The following is a 20,839-nucleotide window of genomic DNA, read 5'->3' on the forward strand; positions in this document are numbered from 1 at the left end:
ATACAAAAAAAAAAAGGAAAGCGAGCTCAGAGGGGGTTGAAGCTGGCAGATAAAATTTCAACGCGCGCTCATTAAAAACTTTTGGAATGGCAATAAAAAATACAAAAAAAAAATAAAGTGAAATACAGCAACAATAGGATTTTCAAGGATGTGGGTGGGTGGGTTGGTTCGGTGGGTTGGTTTAGTGGGTGGTTGGGATATGGGAGCTACCAAGCTACCAAGCTACCACTGAGAATGAATAAATAAAATGAAATGTGTAGAAGAGGCGAAAAGCAGGAAAAATTCATTGTCATTGTCAAAATAAATTTTTCTTTTGAAATCCATTAAAGGTTTCATTTGAAGCGAAATTGTTAGAAAAGTGCAAACGGCAAGCAGAAAAAAAAAACAACACACACACACACACACACTCTCTAACACACAGAGAGCACAGGACACCACACAGTCGAAGGATAAGAAGTGGCCGGAAAAAATTGAAATTATTACAAAACTTTTGTGATTATCTCGGTGGCTATGGCTCTGGTTCTGGTTCTGACTCTCCTGCCTATGGGCCATGGACTGCGGACTGTGGACTGTAGGATATCCTGGCCATATCCTTCCCCTATCCTGCCAATCAGACAAAGCTTTGCCTAGTCGGCAATTCTCCGCGAAAACTGAAGGACTATTTGGTCTGCCTCTGACTCTGACTCTGTTTTTTTTCCCCTTCATTTTTTTTTTTGGCTTGTGGGTCGTGGGGAAAAAGTTAAATTTGTTTCGCCCAATAGCTGTCAATGAGGCAAGCGTTTGGGCGTGGTCCTTGTAGTCCTTCGCTCGATTGCTCGGACAATTGTTGCGCCAACAACAAGAACACGATACGCGGCTTGACAGGACTAATTTTTTTCTTCTTTTCCGCGGATTTGGGCTATTCTGGCTTTCATGTTCGATGGGAGAAGCTTTTTTCTAGGTTCTAGGTAATAGAATATGGTATATTAGTTATGATACCCGGTACTTTGAAGCTTATTGTACTTTATGAGGGTCTGAACATCATATTTTGAAAGGATAAATTGTATTATATGGTATATGGTGTATGATACCCGGTACATGGCAGATAATTGTGCTTTTTAAGGTTCGAAACATCAAATTCTAATTTAAGGGATTTATTGTATTCTATTGTCAGCATTATATGGTATTATGGTGTATTAGACCAGGTACTCCTTGGCCATTTATTCTTTCTGTAGTTCGGTGCATCACACCCTTGAAATTATACATTTTTATATGTGGTATGGTATATGACACTCGCTACTTGGCTTTCTAAGCAAAATATTGTGCTTTTTGAGGTTCAGAACATAACATTCTACTAGACAAGAGGCATTCTCTGACTTATAAGTCTTTCAAAGATTCAAATACAACTACTTAGTTCCACTTGATAATGTATATATGTACATATATGTATGATATTCGATACCCGGTACTTCACAGATCACACTCTGCCTAAAAGATACATTGTATTTTGTGGTATAAGACACCCGGTACTTGGCTTTCTAAACATAACATCCTAATAGACAAGATTCAAAGTCTTTCAGAGATTGAAAACATATCTACGTAGCGCTACTTGACAGAATATATAGTATCTTGTATCTTGTATGATATGTGTATGATACCCGGTACTTGGCAGTTTTTTTTTTTTACTTTTTGGGGTTCGGATTTTAAGGTATATTTTATATAATAGCAGTTACTCGCCTGCCTATTATTTTTTAAAGGGTTCAGAACATAACACTCTGCTTTTTAGGATTCATTGTAGCTGGAATATGGTATATGATATCCGGTACTCGGCAGTTTGTTGTACTTTTTAAAGTGGGATACATTATATTCTAGGGTCTAGGCAGATCTTGTTTGGATCTAGATAGGATGTATTGTATTATATGGAGGTCTATAGTCATTTAAAAGGTTAAACGTTAACCCCTTATAGCCCCTGAGATTGCCAGAGATGAATAAACCCCAGATGGAATAGTTTTCAATCTCCAAATCTCCAAAATAAAAACAAACAACTTAAGAGTGGCTTTCTGTCAGAGAATCCAAGCCACAAATTAGGCTCCAAGTCGCAGCTATTCGGCTTAATTGGTTTCATCAACAAGGGCGATAGTTAATAAAAAATGGAATCAAAATCTGACCAAAATCGAAGCTCGGAAATTAGCATAAATCTAATTTACGAGCATGGAGGGGAGTGGAGCGAAGAGTGGTAGTGGCGGTAGAGCATCTCGAGTTTCGTAATACCCTGTGGCAAGGCTGTGGAGAAAGCGGCTTTCAGCCGTGGCCTTGCCTCGCCTCGCCTGGCCCATGGGAGGGTGGGGGCGTGGCAAATCGTGCCACTTAATATAGAGATTTATGCTAATCAAGCAAAAAGTATTTGGCAAGTCCGCTGTGTCTTGGCCCTCGTCATCGCGAAATGGAATGGAATGGTTCGGAATGGAATCGGAATCGGAATCGTGGAGAGCTCCCTCTTCCCAACCGAATGAAAGTGAAAATTCTTATGTAATATGCTAATATTTCTTGCTCAGCCACGGATTTTGATGCTTCTCCTCTTCTACTTGGATTGCGAAGACCTTTTTTTTTTTATTTTTTTTATTTTATAATTTAAGATTTATGGAAAGAGGCTGAAGAAGAAAGCGACAGAAAAGTTTGTTGAATCGCCAGATACCCGGCTCTGAGAGTTGTTATTATCATTATTCCAATAATAATCGCAAAAGAACAACAACTCTGCTCTGGACTTGTATTTGTTTTGTTTTTTGTTTATTTTTATGATTTTTCATGAGTCGTTTTTTAGGGCCGCCAGTCTTATTTATGGACAATTGGCTCTGTTTATCCTCAAATTAATTAATTTATATTTAAATGTGCGTGTAAATTGGAAAGTTTATATTTTATTGCCTGGAATTCCTATTATCTATTTTTTTGTTCGTAAATAATTTATTAAGCTACATAATTTTGGATTAGATAATGAGAAAATAGCAACAAAAAAAAAACAAAAAATAGACATCGAGGTGTGCTGATCATAGCTGCGTATTAAAAATCAATTAATCTGGAGAGAAAACATTCATTATGCTAATAGCTATGTACTATGTAGTATAGTATAGTATAGTATAGTGTAGTATAGTAGTAGTGTGTGTGGGAATACACACAACAATAATCAATTGATAAATGAGCCACCAACCAGGCCACCGACCAAACCAGACCAGACCTGGCCAGGTGAAATGAAAACAAAAGCCATGAATTAATTGGACACATTTTTAATGCCCCGGTAATCCTGGCCACCGCTCCCGGAACAACAGGGAACGTGTTCAAGTCACAGCTTAGCTATAATTAAATAATGTTTGGCCGGCAAACAATTCATTTCTCCATTAATCTCATTGTTTAAAACTAAATGTAAATATTCCCGGACATATTCTACCAAAAGGACAAACTTTTGCTGACATTTCGAAATCGAAACACAATATTACTGGACCATTACTGGCTTTCTCTGGTCATCAAGTCATGTCGTATTCCCCATAATACCTTCCCAGATACGCAAATAATGCGTCGGCTTAACCACTTTGGTTGCCATGTTGCACCTTGTTGCCGTGTTGCACCTTGCAGTCGGCTTCTCCCGTAATCAAAGTGAACATTTAACAAAATATAGGCATTTAAATAATTTACTTAATTGTACTTAGTGTCGGCTTAAATTACCAGCAAGTGGCAGAACTAGATTTTTTCAATAAATGATTAAATAAATAAGCGAATCGGCAGGCTGCTAGTAGGGATTATTGCAGCAACAGTTCCTGATCAGGAGGTGCTCGTAGCAGGACTTGGCGTAGAGCAGGGAGCAGTCGTAGAAGGAGCACTGGGGCGGTCTCAGCTGGGGGGAAGAGCCTGCAGAAAATTGGTAAAGAATTAAAATAAAATAAATAAAATTATTGGAACCTGGTACTAATTACCTGGAAAGTCACAGCAGCAGGCGTCGTGGACCATTTTGTGGGAGCAGTAGCTGTAGACGGAGGAGTCGCAGAGAGGACAGCCGGGCTGTTGGGGCGAGGGGCCATAGCCGCCCTGGCCGCCAGGATACAAGGCACCAGGACCAATGCCAGGCCCAAAACCAGCTCCTACACCAGATCCCAGGCCATTGCCAAAGCCGCCCTGACCACCAAACTGGCGAGCTGGAAGGATATATTTATATTTTTATTAACATTTTAGTATAAATAGTAGTTATGACTCACCCGACGTGTCCTGCTTGGCAGCCACTAGCGCCAGGGCCATAACAATAAGGATGAGAACCACACTGCGTATGCGCAACATTCTTGGGGAGTATTTTGAGACGATCTCTCGACAAATGATGTGAATGCTGGGGCTGCCGCTCTTCGACTGCAGTCCAGGAAACTTTTATACGACCACGATCGGTGGATGGGACTGGACTGGACTGGACAGTCTTGGCCACAGACTTGACTGATCGATTGAATGGGCGGATGGCTGTATGGCTGTATGTCTGTGAGGCTTTCGCTTTCGGCGGCCGGTGACAAATTCATAAATAATTTGATTTGACGACTCTTGAGGTGGCTCGCCAACAAAGCCACTGACAAGCAGTTGATCTCAGATTTCAGCTTTCCAGCTTACAAAAAATAATAAAAAAAAGTCAAAAACTTGGAACGAAAGTTACGGGTGCTCGACTCGAACTAAAGACCATTGTTTGGACGCACTTTGATGGGATTCGGATTGGGATTGGGATTGAGATTCAGATTCGAATCGAGTGACATGTTGATTGGCAAAACTCTGTGCCGTAAAACTCCCACGCATCTTTTTTGTTGGAACTCAAAATTCGATTTCTTGTCAGTGACACATTTCACCAAAAAAATAAAATACAATATTGAAGAAATATATGAAGATGTCTTGTGGCACCTGCAGCTAGTGCTTCTTCTGTGGCTGCAACCTTTTCAACTTTTACTTTTTCCACTTAATCTTTTTTTGTGTTTTTTTTTTTTTTTGCTGTTAATTGCTTCAGCGGGCTCTTCATCGCTTCATTTTTCCCAGACTGCCAGACATGCCAGACTGCCAGGTCGCTTATGTAAAATTAATAAGACATGAAATAAATTTCGAATTATGCGCATAAAACAAACATAGTCCCTCTGGCCGTTTAATCGTTTAAAGCGAAACGCGAAACGCAAAGTAAAAGTGTTTCATTTTGATTCATTTGCCGGCCCTTTCCCTTCGGCTCAGTTCGATATTAGAGCCAAAATTAGAGGCTGATCTATAAGATACTTATAAGATATGCCATTCTAGATGCCGATCTTGGGTGACTTTCTCTGAAATCTATACCAATTGCAGCACTGACTGAGTTACTGACTTACTGGGCGAAAGTCCATCTCTCCCCAAAAGTGTAATTTCATTTAATTAACTGGCCCCAACAGCTGCTTCTGCTTCTGGCCTGGTTTTCAGTTCAGTTTCAGTTTTTTTTTTTTTTTAGCCTGGTCAAGAGCGCACTCTGAATGCAGATGAAAGCGAGCGTAAAAAGCTCAAGGCCCTTTCGGCAAACAAATATGAAATGTTTCAGACTACCACTAACTGACTTTGATTTCCATTTGTATCTGAAGCTACAAAGAGGGGGGGCGGGGGGAATTGCATCCCAGAGTACGTGTATCTCGTTATACACTCTCGGAGTTGATTATCTTGTAAATTTGTTGCACGTTTCTGATGCAAATCCGCTTGTCATGTCCAAACAGCAGTCGAAAAATTACACAAGTAGTGTCATCACCTGCTCCACACGTATCTACTCTACTCTCCACTACTCTCCACACACACAGATACTATTCATTGCCGAAAAATACATTTTGCGGATGCAGATTGATTGAAGAAGTCTGAGTCTGGAGGGTCTTTGAAGTGAAAAAGTGAAAAACATCCACACGCACTTGTATCTCTGTATCGGTATCTGTATCTGTAGCTGAGCCTATATCCGCATCTTGGCCTCAAAGGCCCTCGTATCTATGGCCGTGTATCTTAAAGTGTAAGTGCAGCAGACAGCTACAATAAAAGCCCAAAAAAAAATGTGACATTTTTCAGAGATACTTACTACTTACACAGAGAGAAAAGGTTTTTTTTTTTATTTAAAAAAATGAAATATTTTGTAGAAGGCTTGAAATTGAGGCTTATAAGGCTTATAGGCTGTTGGCTTTATATTTTTTTTTATTCTTTATCTTATTCCCAATTTCTTGCAGTGTCGATCTTAATGTATCTACTAGATGCGTGGTGTGACGTAACCGCGCGTTACTTTTACCACGCGCGTCATCGCCGCCGTCGTCATCTTCGCTGCTTCTGCTGCTGCGGCTGTGGCTTATTTATTGGTTTTCATTTCACTGGAATTTGCCCCACTCTCTCTCTCTCTCCCTCTCTATCTCTCCCTCTCTATCTCTATCTCTTTCCCTTTCTCCGGCTGGGTAGCTCCATCTCTTTTTGTATCTTGAAGCTCACCTCGCCGTGGCAAGTAAACAGGTCACTTCTGCTTCTTATTGTCGCCTCCGGCAATCGGCAATCAGAGGCGGCAGTGGCAGCGGCAGCGGCGGCGACGGCGACTTTCCAGCCATCCGACAACGACGCTGGTGACCTCAATTAAACACATGCCACGCCCAAATACCGCACCTGTAACCACCGCCGCCCCTCCCCCATCTTCGATTGTTTGGGGCATTTTCGAGCAAACCACAACAATTGATGCCGCAACAGAAATGGCTTTCTGAAAGGGGAGGTTCAAGGGAGGTACTTGCCACCAGTAGTGGCCCAGGCCAGTTGGATATTCTATCTAAAATATATTTTATATTTTGTGGGCGCTTTGATTTATTTCTCTGGCAGACTGCAACCATAAATTAAAAATAAAATACAATTTTTAATAATGTAACCCCAAAAACAAGTAAATATTTAACAAGCAACTGAATATTAATAATAAAATTACGCCCAAATTGGTTGCATCTTTTTGTTGAATTATTAGAGAGATTGTTAGGGAGCTGGCAGAGGCAGAACCTTTTTCAATATTTAAAATCGAATTAAAAATTATCACGAGCATCTAAATAAACAAGCTGGCTTCATTATTTCATAATTAACAATCAATTGTAAATAATCCTGCAATCCAATTCGTATCTGGAAAGGAATTATTTGAATATTAATGCAAATAGTAAGGCCCACCCTGCCCTGCCAGCCATGTTTCTGTTTCTGAATCGAATTAAATCGCCACAAGAATCAAATGCACAGCCAACCAACAACTCCTTTTAATTATGTCCTAATTAATGTTCAATTGAAAATAACTCAATTTGTTGACAAACAATAAATAAAATATACACAAAACAACAATAAAAAATTGGCAAACATTTTAGAAATATTTTGTCAAACAACAATATTTCTGTTACAGATAGTTTTGTTGTACTTGCTTCGCAGATGATGTCTTTTATTGTTATTATTAGTTTGTTTTTTTTTTAATACGAGGTACTTGTAGAGTAGAAGGGTATATTGTTTTAGTGAGAGTGTATGTAACAGGGAGAGAGAATTATCTCTATAGTTGATATTTGTCCGTATCTCAGTCTGTCCGAGTGTCTGGATCTCAGAGATATAGGTATGAGATATTCCTCTAGAATATCCTCCTATAAAAGTCACTTAGTTCAAGTATAGTTTGAACTTTTGTCATGCCCCTTTCCACCCTTTATATTTGTATTTATATTTGTAAAAAAAGTTAAGGAACACATCCAAAATAAAGTCAAACTATTCCTATGGCTAATCTATATCTAAAAACTAAATTTAATACAAATCGGATGAGATTCTAAAGAGTTATAGCCTTTTTCCTAATGGTCCTCCACCAAAGCACCCAAAAGTATGCAACAAAATGTCTTTTTTGAAACTATCTATGTCTCAAATGGTCTGTTACGAAAGGAAGGGTATGTGGAAGAGTATAGTACCGAGTATCATATAGTCTGAATAATCTGTCCCCCCTATCATAAAGCCATGTGCCCCCTTTGTTTTTTATTGTTTACCCGCTACTGGATATGTTTATGTTTTCATTTTTGTTGTATCACAAATCCAAATATGAGGACACAGGCTCCCCGAAGTCACCTTGTTTATGTTTTTGCTGGTGCCAGTGCAATATTTACACAAGTTATTTGCCGCGAGAATGTAAATATGCAAGTTTTAAAACGAAATAATAGGCAGCAACAAAAATAATAGTAATAATAATAACAGCAGCCCTGCCTTGCCACGAAATGGAATTATATTTTCAAAAAATCATGCTCAAGTTTGAGTTGTAATTAAATTGAGTTGTAATTTAATTTCTGAATCGTAAACTTGAAGACAGTCAATTGTCAGGGGATTTGTTTTTTGGTCATTGTCTCGCTACTGAGATAAAGATACAAATAAAGATGCAGTGTGTCACATATAGATACATAGTTTCGGCAAAAGAAGAGTATGCTGCGCTGCGAAAAATATGCAAATAAGCTTTATTATTTGACAGTTTCTATAAAATGCAAAAGCCACAAAAGCAGCACCAACTTCATCAACGTCAATGAAAAGTTTCCGCACGTTGGGGAACCCGCCTGGCCTGGCCTGTCCTGTCCTGTCCTGTCCTGTCTATCCGACATCCGACATCAGAGATCCGAGTGCTTTGAGAGGACCGACCGACCGACCGACCGACCGACCGACCGACCGACCGACCGACCCCCATATATAAACCCAAACCGAAAGCTAAAACCCAAAAGTCCCCAAACCCCCAACCCATTTAGGTAGAACTGCACTGAACGAAAAAAACACGGCATTAGGGCACTGAGAAGTGGGATGCCCTGGATGACTCGGATGATGGCTTGGATGGCTGGCTTATTTGACAAACTGAAATGCAATAAACAAGTTGACAACTCTGACAATTTGGACAAGAGAAACATGTTAAATGCTCAGAATTATGACAAGCGACGAGGAGTCGAATCCAGGGAATCCCTGGCCTGGGCTCTTTGCCTTCCTCGGATGACTCGGATGATGATGACGATGAGGATGAGGATGAAGATGAGGAATCCTGGCAACAAACAACCAAGCAAACAAACAAATGGCATAAAGAATAAGTAATAAGCATGCAAATGCGCCATGAGAGAGAGGGAGCAACAACTCTCCAGATGCAGATACTAAGATACAAAGATACACGCACTCTACGTCTACTGTCACTGTTGCTGTGCGGTTCTAGTGGGTATCTCATGGCTACGAGATACTTTTTTGGCTTAATTACTTAGAGGAGAACTGGTAGATGGTAGCTGGTAGCTGGTAACTGGTTACCGACTCTTTTGGGGACTGGGGACACCAAAAGAATGAATTCCCCGTATCTTTCGGCCCCCGAAATACATAAGTATCTGGCCGGGGGGGCCCCTGGCGAACTATAAAGGGAGTCGTCACTGACTGGATTCATTTGTACGCACTTTCATGAAGGATACTACTACTACTACTACTACTCAACAAAAGCCGGATGCCTGGCAACTGAAACTCGGCACCCAGATTTCTGGCTAATGAAATGCCAGCCATGACCTCGTCCTTTGTGTCTCTCCCAAACTCCCAAAACTTGATCCGCAATTGTTCTTCATTTGGATGCCCTTTGGAACGACCTTAACCAGTTTGTTAACAGAAATCATAGAAATAATTGAGATAGTTTAAAGTAGTTTAAAGTCCTTAACCATAACTCTCTAATAGCTTTTAGCTTCAATCGCATTCAATGTTACTCTTTAATTACCGAAATACTTGAAGATACTCCCACTTCCCATTCAAAAACGGGCAGAACAACTTGAATATGACATCACTTGGGTGTTTTTTACGGTCACCGATAACAGGCTTCTCTAAAGTTTGCTCTAAAGTCTGTATTTTATTTTTATTTTTCTTCGTATGAGGAAAGGACGAGGCATATTACAACCGAAAAGAGGTGGAGAACATGGAAATTTATATGCAACTTGGGTGAAATTGATTTGAAGATTTACGAGACACGAGACGCACGCACGGTATCTAACAGATACTCAGATACAGTGCCAGCTACACGGATATGAAATTATGAGAGCCGGGCCGAGTCGAGCCAGGCCAAGCCGGGCGTCTAAATTATTTTATTTGCCAACTATTGTTGGCAGCTGCCGATTTGTTTGTTGTTCGTTTTCATTTCTGGCTGATGGCTGTTGGCTGATGGCTGTTGCCTGCTACTTGCCACTGCCACTGCCACTGCTACTGTTGTTACAAAGTCAACACTACGAAATTGACCAACATGCCATGTTGTTGTCATCGCGGCTGTGTTTTGTTGTTTGTTGCCCCTTAATTGTTTGCCCCCATTGCAGGGCCAATAAAATTATGCAAAACCCTGTCGCACAATCGATACGAGGGCAAACAATTGCTTACGTAACTTTGCCGCCGTCCGGCGAGGGTCTACGGCGGGGTAGGGGTCAGTGGGTTTAAAATAAAAAGCACTTAGTGCAGGTCAGGGCACCGTCAGCTAGCTCCAAAGAATGAGAGACGAGCAGTCATAACTTTTTGTGAGTGACATAATGATAAAATAAAATAATTCTAGGGGAGAAGATAGAGCTAGAGCTCTATCTTGTTGATTGCAATTTTGGGTCCTTCAAGCTAAATCCCTCCCGATACTTAAGACTACAAATAGTATTGTTATTCTAATACTATACTCCAAAGAATGAGATATGATGTCTCATAATGATATAATGTCCATCAAGGTGTTTCTAGGAAGGGAGAACGGCTAGAGAGCTATGTTATTGTTTGATATTTTGGTCCTTCGAGCCAACTCCTTTGACACTGAAGACTTCTATTAGTATTGTCATTTTATTACTACTCAAAAGAATAAGAGACTCACAATCATAACTCTTTGAGTGATATAATGTCTATCAAGAAGGGGTTTCTAGGAAGGGAGAAGGGCTAGAGAACTATCTTGTTGATTGAGTTTTTGGTCCTTCGAGATAAAGCCTGTCAGCTGCAAGGAATAATGATACAATATCTATTAAGAAGCTGAAAAAGAAAGGGTTTCTAGGGGAGAATGGCTAGAGAGCTATCTTGTTGATTGAGTTTTTGGTCCTTCGAGCTAAAACCCTTGACACTTCAGATTAGTATTGTCTTTAATGCTCCAACACTCACTTTCCGATATCATTCACTTCCAATCTAAGCAACTCATTTTCCCCCTTCAGTTGCTTAGCAGTTCCCCCCAGTTGGAATGTAACATCTTTCTGTTCACTTACCTCATCGTTATGAAATGGCTGCTCCCCTAACTTTTCCACATTATTTTCGTTGGCTGGCCAGGCCAGGCCAGGCCACTGATTACTGGCACTTTCCTCTTGGCCAATTGAATCACTAACTGCCTTTGCAACATCACAAGGGGGAGCTGTCCGGGGATCACTCTTTCATTTATCTTCCAGTTTAGACCTTATGTTTTTGTTATTTTTTGGTGTTTTGGCTTAATCCGGACATCATCGGATCTCATCTCCGTTTATGCAACCCTTGTTTTTCTGTTTGATCCGATCACGCCCAAGTGTTAAGTGGCCCATTGTGGATAATTGCATCATGAGCTTGGTTTGGGGCTTTCGACTTGGGCCAGAGCCTCCAGGTCTCTAACTTCAAACTTGCAGTTGTACATAAGCACTTGCCATTGCCCCGATTTATTTATTTATACTTTTTTTTTTTCTTCATCTTCTGTTTAGTTTGGTGTATTTTCGGTGTTGTCGCTGCAACTATTTCGATATTTGCATTTCAATTATGCCCGAGACGAACACCAAGACCAAGTCTAAACAGACAACAGGTATACAAATAAAACAGGCGACGGGAAAGCGTGTCGAGCCATCCGAGGGCTCAAAATATGGCAGAGGGGCATGGTGGCATGGTGGCATGGTGGCATGGTGGCTGCAGCTTCAGCCCCAGCTTCCCAGAGTCAATAGTAAGGTTGCCGGCAACTTGGATCCCATTGCAGCAAGAAGTTCGAAATTTGCATACCCTGACCTTGGATGGAGACATTTTTTAGGGGATTTCTTGGAAAAATTTCTTGTGCGGGTATTTGGGTTTATTTTTGGAATTTTATTTACGATCTTTAAGAGGAATACTTCAAAATAACCGTTTATTATTACTCCATTAATCTGAAACACAATTATGATCGATTTTTAAAAGAAATTTCTTAAAGAACTTCTTGAAAAATTTTAGAAGAGAGTCCTCTACCCCTATGACTCAGAACAGAGTCTATATCTTTGGAGGTATTTATCCGATCTTTAAGCGGAATACCTTTAAATGATTGCGGATAAATTCTGCATTTTTCTGGATCAAAACCTAAAAATAAAATTTTTTATCCATTTTTTGTACATTTTTACCATTTTCACCCCTTGTAGAAACGAGGGTTCTGCCCATACGACTCAGAATAGAAGCTATATCTCGGTCAATATCTGTCCGATTCTTAAGCGGAATACCTTAAAATATTTGTGGATAAATTCTTCATTAATTTGCATTAAAACCTGAAAACGAAATATTTTTCAGATTTTTTGTAAATTTTTCTGGGAAGACCCCTTGGAAATGTGGAGAAGTCCATAGGAGGCTTCATATGGCCCAAAGGAGAGGCTATATCTTTTTCAATATCTGTCCGATTCTTAAGCGGAATACCTCAAAAGATTTATGGATCAATTCCCTTTCAATCTGCATCTTATCTGATTCCAAAATATTTTTCCATTTTTTTTTAATTTTTCCTATGAGACCGAGACCCTTGAACAATTTGGGAAACCCACAGAGGTTACTCCCCATATGACCCAAAAAGAAACCTCATATCTTGGGCAATATTTATCCGATCTTTAAGCAGAATACCTTGAAAGAATCTGGGTCAATCTATAACGCTTCCATCCATTCCATTTTTTTAAATAAATGTTTCGATTTCTTGAAGTTGCCTTCTCGATGAAGGTCAAGTCCATGAATTGCAGGCAGAACGCATTCCCATTTGAATATGCTCCTGAGCCGAGGCAATAAACTCGCCCGCCTTATGATCGCCAAGCACACCCAGATGGCGGCAGATGGTGTGTGTGTGTGTGTGTGTGTGTGTGTGTGGGAAATGCCGTCCAAATATTGGCCAACTGGCCACATACATACTTGGGCCTTCTGGCCAAAGTGCACCGAAGACCGGCCCTGGCAAGGGCATATTCGATGTGATGGGATGATGGCGAAAGGTGCGGAAGTGCCTTGAGATACGGAGATACGGAAAATATTTGCATACGCAAAAATGTGGCAAAGAAAGCGGGGCAGGGAACTGCGGACATCGCCAGCCGTGTGCCATTGCGAGTGTGCCATTGCAAATAAATAAGCAGAAATATAGTCGAGTAGTTGTGTAATTATGGTAAATGTTATTTGATTTCGGCACCCCATATACTCCATATACCCTGCCTGCCAGCCAGCCGTCCCAGTTGCGTGCTCCAAATATTAGTGGTAATACGATGGATAGTGGCTCTGTGCTCCGTGTTGGCTATTGACTTGCATGCTGGATGTGGATGTGGATGTGGATGTGGAGGCTCAAATGGAGAAGGTATTTGCACATTTCGAGAGATCTGGCGCTGCCAGTGTTTGCACTTTCGTCGAATTACCAACAAAAAACTGCGAAAACCAAGGAAAATAATAATAATAAGAGGTAAACAATATTCGCATGTGTGTATTATGGCAGGCAGCCTCGGAACTCGGAATCTGGCCCCGGATGGGGGGCGACAATACAGTACAGTAGTAGTAGTGGCATGGTATTCAAGCTGAACTTGTGCTGGGATGCTGGGATGTTGGGATGTTGGGCAAACAAACAAGCTTATGACATATCAAGCACAATGCACACGGCGCATAATCGGCTACTGAGCAATTCTGTAGAACAAGTTGCCATGACAGCCCCACTCCTCCCGGCATCCGCACAGTGGTTTTTTGTTCGAAAACTGGATAGCGCCAGCTCGCTAATTGGCTCCTTGGTTAATTATATATATAATGATATATAATAATTAAAAGTTGTATATTATGGTCGGGATCTGTAGCAAGTTGAAGAAAAAGTTTCCAACTGCAATTTAATTATGATTTTTTTGGGATAAACTGATGGCTGTTTTTTTAGTTCTGAAAGAGAAATCTAATCCGGAAGATTAGATTAATAATTAAAAATTAATATTCAAACTCTCGATAACCACTGTTCGGGGGATTCAAGAACAAGCGGAAAGCTCTTCCGTTCTCCGCCATTCGGCAAACGCCACCAGTGCCACCAGAAACTACCAGTCCGGATTCCGGCTATTTGTGTGTGGTCTTTGCTTTCCAATTTCTATCAGAGAAATGGCGGAACAATGGCAGAGGCCAGGTCAGAGCCAGGCCTTCCTAACCATAGCCAGGATCTGCCAGGATGCTTCCTAACCATATAGAAGACCTGCAAACCTAGAAAATTAGCTCAAAGTCGAAGCTCAAGTAAATCGGATTTGTTCTGTTCCCAGTTGGTCGATGCATTCAAAAGCGTAGGAGTTTGGAGTTTATGGAAGTCTTAAGAGATAGAACCAAGAGGGTAGAACTACTAAGTAAGGCATTCATTATATTCAGATTAATTAGGACTAGAAGATAAGGTCTGATGGCTGATAATTGGCATTTGAACTTGAGATTTCTTAACTTAAAGGGTCTGTGATTACCTCATTTGTTGGCCAACAAGCCAGACTCATTCCTCTTCCCCATTTTTCATTCAAAACACGACAACGAAAACATCTCAATCGGAGATGAAGGGCCTGGATGCCACGCCCATGATTCCCATGGTGCCATATTCGATCTCAAAGCCATCTCCACATGAGATCAGCTCGGATTGAGTCGAACTGGCGCCCCTTTGAACCCCGTCGAGTGTCAATCAAGAGGCATCCGGCTGGGCCAGTGTACCTGTCCAGGTAGCTGGCCAGGCCACTCATAGCCGGACGGACAATGGGTGGTGGTCCGGCGGCTGTCTGCGATTAGGTGCCACCACGCCCCTGGCTGATTGCTGGCTAATCGAAAGCAATGGCTCTTGGGCCGAGAAGGGCGCCTCGAGGCGTTGGCCGTTGGAGCAGTGAAAGTTAATTGGAGTTAGAGACGGAGACCAACAGTCTACTGATCAGATCCGAGCAGATGACAGGCAGGGGCGGAGTAGGGGAGATCTATTAGTGATAGGGCGGTATGGATGACATAAGCGGTACAAGTGCCAGTTGCCAGTTGCCAGTTGCCAGAGTTGTGAGTTGTGAGAGTGGCGACAGTTTCAGAGCTGGAGGCACTCGTTGCACCTTTGTTTGGTTGTTATATTGGTCAAATAGATGACAGTGGACTGTTCCAGAGATATTCCCTACAGATCATAGATAGGTTATAGCTAATAGATAGATTTCTGTGAGATTTCAAGGTCAGGAGGTGGAGGAACTATGGGCTCTGCTTCCCTTACACCACAATCTTCATCTAAAATGAGCTACCAGGTACTACCACTTTGGCAGCTGATCACTGGCCGTCCGTCTGCATGAGCTTTCACTGTACAGTCGCCGATCGATGGCCGGCACTCCTCTAGTCCACTACCTCTCGCCCCGCCCCGCCCCGCCCCGCCACTCCACTCACTCTTGACCATTTTGCGCAATGGGAGAAAGTCGAGGGCCTACACTTGCCATACGGGCAGATGCGCCGAACGCCAAACGGCGATTTCTTTCGCTTGCCAGTCAATACGCAGATACAGATACAGATACAAGCTATAAGCAACAAGCTACAGATACAGATACAGATACACTTTAGCAAATGCAGATACAAATGTGAGTGACATGGGCAGCTGCATAATGGGGAGCGTTTTGATTTGGTTTTGGAGGTTTCCGTTCGCTTCCGCGTTTAACACCTTTTCGGGGCGATTAATATGGAAATTTATGGCCGTGGCAGTGGCGGTTGTGGGAAAAAAAGGGCCAGAGCCACCAGACTAGCCACCAGACAGCGGGTATCTGTATTTTAAGTGCTCTGGTGGGGAAAAATAGCAATGGAACTATTTCAATCAGCCTCTAATATATATGTTTATGATAACAGATCCATAAATAAATCACATCATGAATATTAAAAGAGGAGAGATATATGATAACTATCTTTTGGGTTTAAGAAACTATCTGATGAGGAACTCCAACTTGGTGTACAAACATGACTTTTCTTAGTCCTTCTTCCAAATCCGTGGCATCTAAAGACACACTCAAGTGTCATAATGAGGTCCTGGCAGAAGGCCCTCCTCCTTCCAGCAGTAGCAGCGTTATTGGGAATGCAAATGAGATGCGTTCGCCAAAATTGAAATGGCAAATGTTGACAGGGCCAACACAGAGCTCAGAACACAGAGCCCAGAGCCCTCATCCCAAAATCCACATCCCAGAGCCCAGAGTGCGGAAATTCAAAGTTAATCAACGAGATATTTATGTGGAAAATGTTTGGCGAGGATGCGTTAACTATGCGAGTGAGTGTCTGTCCTTTGAAGGGGTGGATCAAGAGGTTTTAAAGAGAGATTTTCAAAAGAAAATAAATGATAGTGCTAGAGGATACTATGAGGAGTAATACTAGTAATACAACTATAGTATTATAGTATCTCCCCTCTGGTTATATACTCTTGAAACTCATCTCGCTAGACGAGCCTACTGCCAGGCCCGACTGCCATAAACATATTTATGAATTTTCTATTCTGCATTGCGTTTTTGATTGTCACAAGTGCGGAGGGCACTGGATGAATGGAAAAGGGAGCCAGCCGAGTCGGGCCTAGGAGTGCCAGGACAAGACTCATTTGCATCAGTCTCCTGGCAAGAAGGAGCAGCCAGGAGTTGGCAGTTGGGAGAAGGAGAGTTAGGAGAAAGGAACTGATTAACATAAAATTAAGCGTTCGAATGTAATGCGGAAAATGGTATGGCTATGATGGAAGTGGGGGGATGTACATAAGTAGAGTGTAGAGTGTTTGGGTGTGGGGTGTGGGTTGTTGGGTGTGTGTATCCAAAAGTCCCGATTCCGAAACCGAAATCGGAACCAAAGTCGGAGCCAGAGTTCGAGGGCTGCTGGGACCTGGGGCCTGGGACCGAGCTGATAAGCCGTCGCGCGGCGATAAGCGCATTTAATTAGCATTAATTAAAGCGAATTGCGAGACTCGGTCACAAAACTAACAGAAACCGCCAGAAACAGAAATAAACAGAGCTCTGGGCACTGGGCCCAGCACTGGCACTGGAGATGTGAAAGCGCTACAATGGAAATGGTAATGGAAATGGAAATGGAAATGGAAATGGCAATTGGGCCTGGCAATCAATGCTTTTTGGAGCACGGCACGCGGCATGACAAATTGCAAATCGCTTAGGAGGTCTCCATTTATCTCTTTCTCACCGGCATCGGCATCGGCATCGGCACCAAGCCATCCAACTCAGCGACTCATGAACAGATCTCTCGCCCTCAAGAAGCGGATGCTGCTATGCCGAGAAACCCAAATACTCAAATACTCGGATACTCAGATACTTCGATACTCGGATACAGAGATACAGAGATACACCCATTGGCGATACACGGCAACGTCAAGTGTCATAGCAGCAGAGCACAGTGGGGTGAACAAGTGTGAGAAGTGGGTAGAATAGTAATGGATGTCATATATTATATATCATACAATATCATAGTAAGTTTGGGTAGTAAAGAGGTAGTGGATGGTATTATAATAGTTGGATAATAAAACTATGTAGTAGAGAGTATTATAGTAGTTGGTACTATAGTAGATAGTATTTGATTGGATATATAGTTTATAATATTATAGTGTGTGGCATTATAGGAAATAATGGATGTATAGTGGATATATAGAAGGGAGTGTAAAGATCTTTTTAAAACAAGTCATAAATATTATACAATATTATACAATATTATACAGTATGTATACAACAGAGGTAGTTATAGTATTATACATAGTATTTGGTATTATGGGTGGATAATTTGGTAATTTGGTGGATAGTATTATAGTGCAGTTAATGGATAGAAGTTAAGAAGTTCTTGAAGATAGTTTTGATTGAAATGTTCAATTCGTACAGAGTATCATATAACATTTTCTATCAAGACCTCTCGACAAAAAAGATATCATTCATATACAATACCTTATAATTTTATACAATATGGATAGATCGTAGTAAGTACTATAGTAGATAGTATTATAGTGGTTACTATTCCGATGGATAGTATTATAGTGTGAAGCATTATAGCATACATAATGGATATACAGTATATAGATATGATAGAAGAGAGCTTAAAGAGTTTCATCTAAAAAGAGTTATAGAGGATAGTTACCTTCAAGAGGTTCCACAAGTACCGAGTATCGTATAATATTTTCTACCAAAACTTATCAACCAAAATGATATCATACAATATGGGTAGTAAAAAGATAGTGGATAGTATTACAGAGTGTAGTATTACTGCAAATAATTAATATATTTGAATACTATAGAGACATAGATATAATATATAGTAGCTACTATATAGAAGACAGTTTAAATATCTGTTAAAAAACAGTTTAAAATAAAAAACTACAAGTACCGACTATCATATAGCATTATTTGCCTTCTTCGGAATCTTTTCTTCTGAAGTCTTTTCTTTTGAAGTCTTCCCTGCCATAACTCTTCCACTTACTTTTTAAAGTAATACCCCATATACCATGAATAAATTAAGCCAGAAACCGCTCTTAATGTGTTAATTATGATCCGTAATCGCGATGCCCACTGTACCGTCTTCGGGAGAATGAAAAACGGCAAGAAGAAAGCGGATTGCGTAATAACTGCCTCATGACATAAAGCGGCGGTGATGTGGAGACGCCGCGGGCCGTGGAATGGGGCGATGAATGGGCACCTGGGCACCTGGGCATCGGGCATCGGGGCACCTCGGCACCAATGAAGATGGGAGGCTTGGGGCCAGGGGGCTTAGGGGGCTTTCGGGAACTGGACCCGCATAATTGTGCGACTACACCTGAAGCCAAGGGCCACGCCCCCCGCAGGGCCCTGAGAAAATGAAACCGAAACTGAAACCGAAACAGAGGCGAAATGTGGGCGAGGCATAGCAGCAGGTCCAAAAAATTAAAAAAAAAAAAATAAAGAAACAACAACTCAGACATATATTATATCGTACATATATAGCATCCATATACAACAGCCTCAGACGGCAGCGTCTCATGACATTGGAATGCAATTTCACTTCTTTGAATATTTTCTCAATTGTTTTGGTGCGTGGCTGTGACTCTGGGCCTCGGCTTTAATCTGGGCTTTAACGAGAAATGCCAAAAAAAGTGGATTAAGGGTGATATAGTATAGAGTATAGAGTGTAGAGTATAGAGTATAGAGTATAGAGTTATAGAGTTATAGAGTTATAGAGTTATAGAGTTATAGAGTTATAGAGTTATAGAGTTATAGAGTTATAGAGTTATAGAGTTATAGAGTTATAGAGTTATAGAGTTATAGAGTTATAGAGTTATAGAGTTATAGAGTTATAGAGTTATAGAGTTATAGAGTTATAGAGTTATAGAGTTATAGAGTTATAGAGTGATAGGGTTATAGAGTTATAGAGTTATAGAGTTATAGAGTTATAGAGTTATAGAGTTATAGAGTTATAGAGTTATAGAGTTATAGAGTTATAGAGTTATAGAGTTATAGAGTTATAGAGTTATAGAGTTATAGAGTTATAGAGTATAGAGTTATAGAGTTATAGAGTTATAGAGTTATAGAGTTATAGAGTTATAGAGTTATAGAGTTATAGAGTTATAGAGTTATAGAGTTATAGAGTGATAGGGTTATAGAGTTATAGAGTTATAGAGTTATAGAGTTATAGAGTTATAGAGTTATAGAGTTATAGAGTATAGAGTATATCTACTATATCTACACTATATACTAGTGGAGAGTGTCATTATAGTTGGTATTATAGTGGATAGTAGTTGGTTAGTACCTATAGTTAGTAGTAGAGAGTATCTGTAGGTAGTAGTACCTGTAGTAGTAGATAGTTAGTAGTACTATAATGGATAGTGCTGTAAATATATTGAACTATTTAATAGTTCTAGAACTAAATATGACTTAAACCCACAAGACCTCTAATTATCACATCCCGCCCTACCCAAAACTGGCTTTCATTTCTCGCTTGTTACGTTTTGAAATGAAAGTTTATTTATTTTATTTATTAACTGCCTTAAAGAGTCTGCAAATCAGCCAAGTGTGGGTGCTCTTCTGTTAGATTATTTCATCAAAATAAAAGTAATAATGTGATTAAGGTGGCTTTGATCTTAAATGGAAAGAAATGCCAGCTCTTAGGGGCAAGTGCATTCCAGTTTCTGGCCTCCATTGGACTGGAGGGCCCTTTCCGAAGCACCCATTTGGATCTCGAAACGAAAGTAGCCTTCAACACGAGACTCGAGGAAGTAAAAGCGCAAATAATTGCGAGCAGCCAGAAACAAGACAAAAAAGGTTTAAGGAAAGCTATAAATTGGATTTGAATCGAACTGCTATATACCCTATAAAGAGGATTAAAGCTAAGATATAATCCCAAACTATAGTTGGTCTTAAGACTACTTATTCCTTGAATAAAATCTATAATAGTAATATAATAGTCCTAGAAGTAGGGACACCCCTTCCTAGGGTATCACGACAAGCCCACGTACAAATTATATATATATATATCTGTATATAGTATCTGCAAGATGTATCTGTATGGAGATATTTTAAATGCTTAATGACAAAAACAACAGCGACAACAGATGCGGCATAAAAATATTGCCACGTAAGTTGCAGTCTGTCTGATGTTGCTGCCGCACGTTGCACGTTGCTAGTAGTAGTTGTAGTTGCAGTTGCCAGTTGGTGGC

At 40.7% G+C, this 20,839-nt stretch overlaps 1 protein-coding gene and 1 long non-coding RNA gene across 2 annotated transcripts in view; one reads left to right on the top strand and one right to left on the bottom strand.

Annotated features, from left to right (window-relative positions):
• LOC116655042 overlaps positions 1-20,839 on the top strand; it is a 138,697-nt gene that overhangs the window by 80,905 nt on the left and 36,953 nt on the right. The gene's annotated exons all lie outside the window — the stretch shown is intronic.
• On the bottom strand, positions 3,647-4,560 carry LOC6505219. Its single transcript, XM_001965529.2, has 3 exons — positions 4,224-4,560; positions 3,945-4,163; positions 3,647-3,879 (listed from the first exon to the last, which is right to left on the bottom strand). The coding sequence occupies exons 1-3, from the start codon at positions 4,300-4,302 to the stop codon at positions 3,761-3,763; spliced, it is 417 nt and encodes a 138-aa protein (XP_001965565.1). The 5' UTR covers positions 4,303-4,560; the 3' UTR covers positions 3,647-3,760.

The sequence above is a fragment of the Drosophila ananassae genome, chromosome XR, assembly GCF_017639315.1.
Source record: "Drosophila ananassae strain 14024-0371.13 chromosome XR, ASM1763931v2, whole genome shotgun sequence".
NCBI classification, from domain to species: Eukaryota; Metazoa; Arthropoda; class Insecta; order Diptera; family Drosophilidae; genus Drosophila; species Drosophila ananassae.

Coding starts and splice junctions, on each gene's coding strand:
- LOC6505219 (XM_001965529.2), bottom strand. CDS start 4,302: ATGTTGCGCATACGCAGTGTGGTTCTCATCCTTATTGTTATGGCCCTG. Junction 4,164..4,223: donor TGCCAAGCAGGACACGTCGG/GTGAGTCATAAC, acceptor ATATCCTTCCAG/CTCGCCAGTTTGGTGGTCAG. Junction 3,880..3,944: donor CTGCTGCTGTGACTTTCCAG/GTAATTAGTACC, acceptor AATTTTCTGCAG/GCTCTTCCCCCCAGCTGAGA.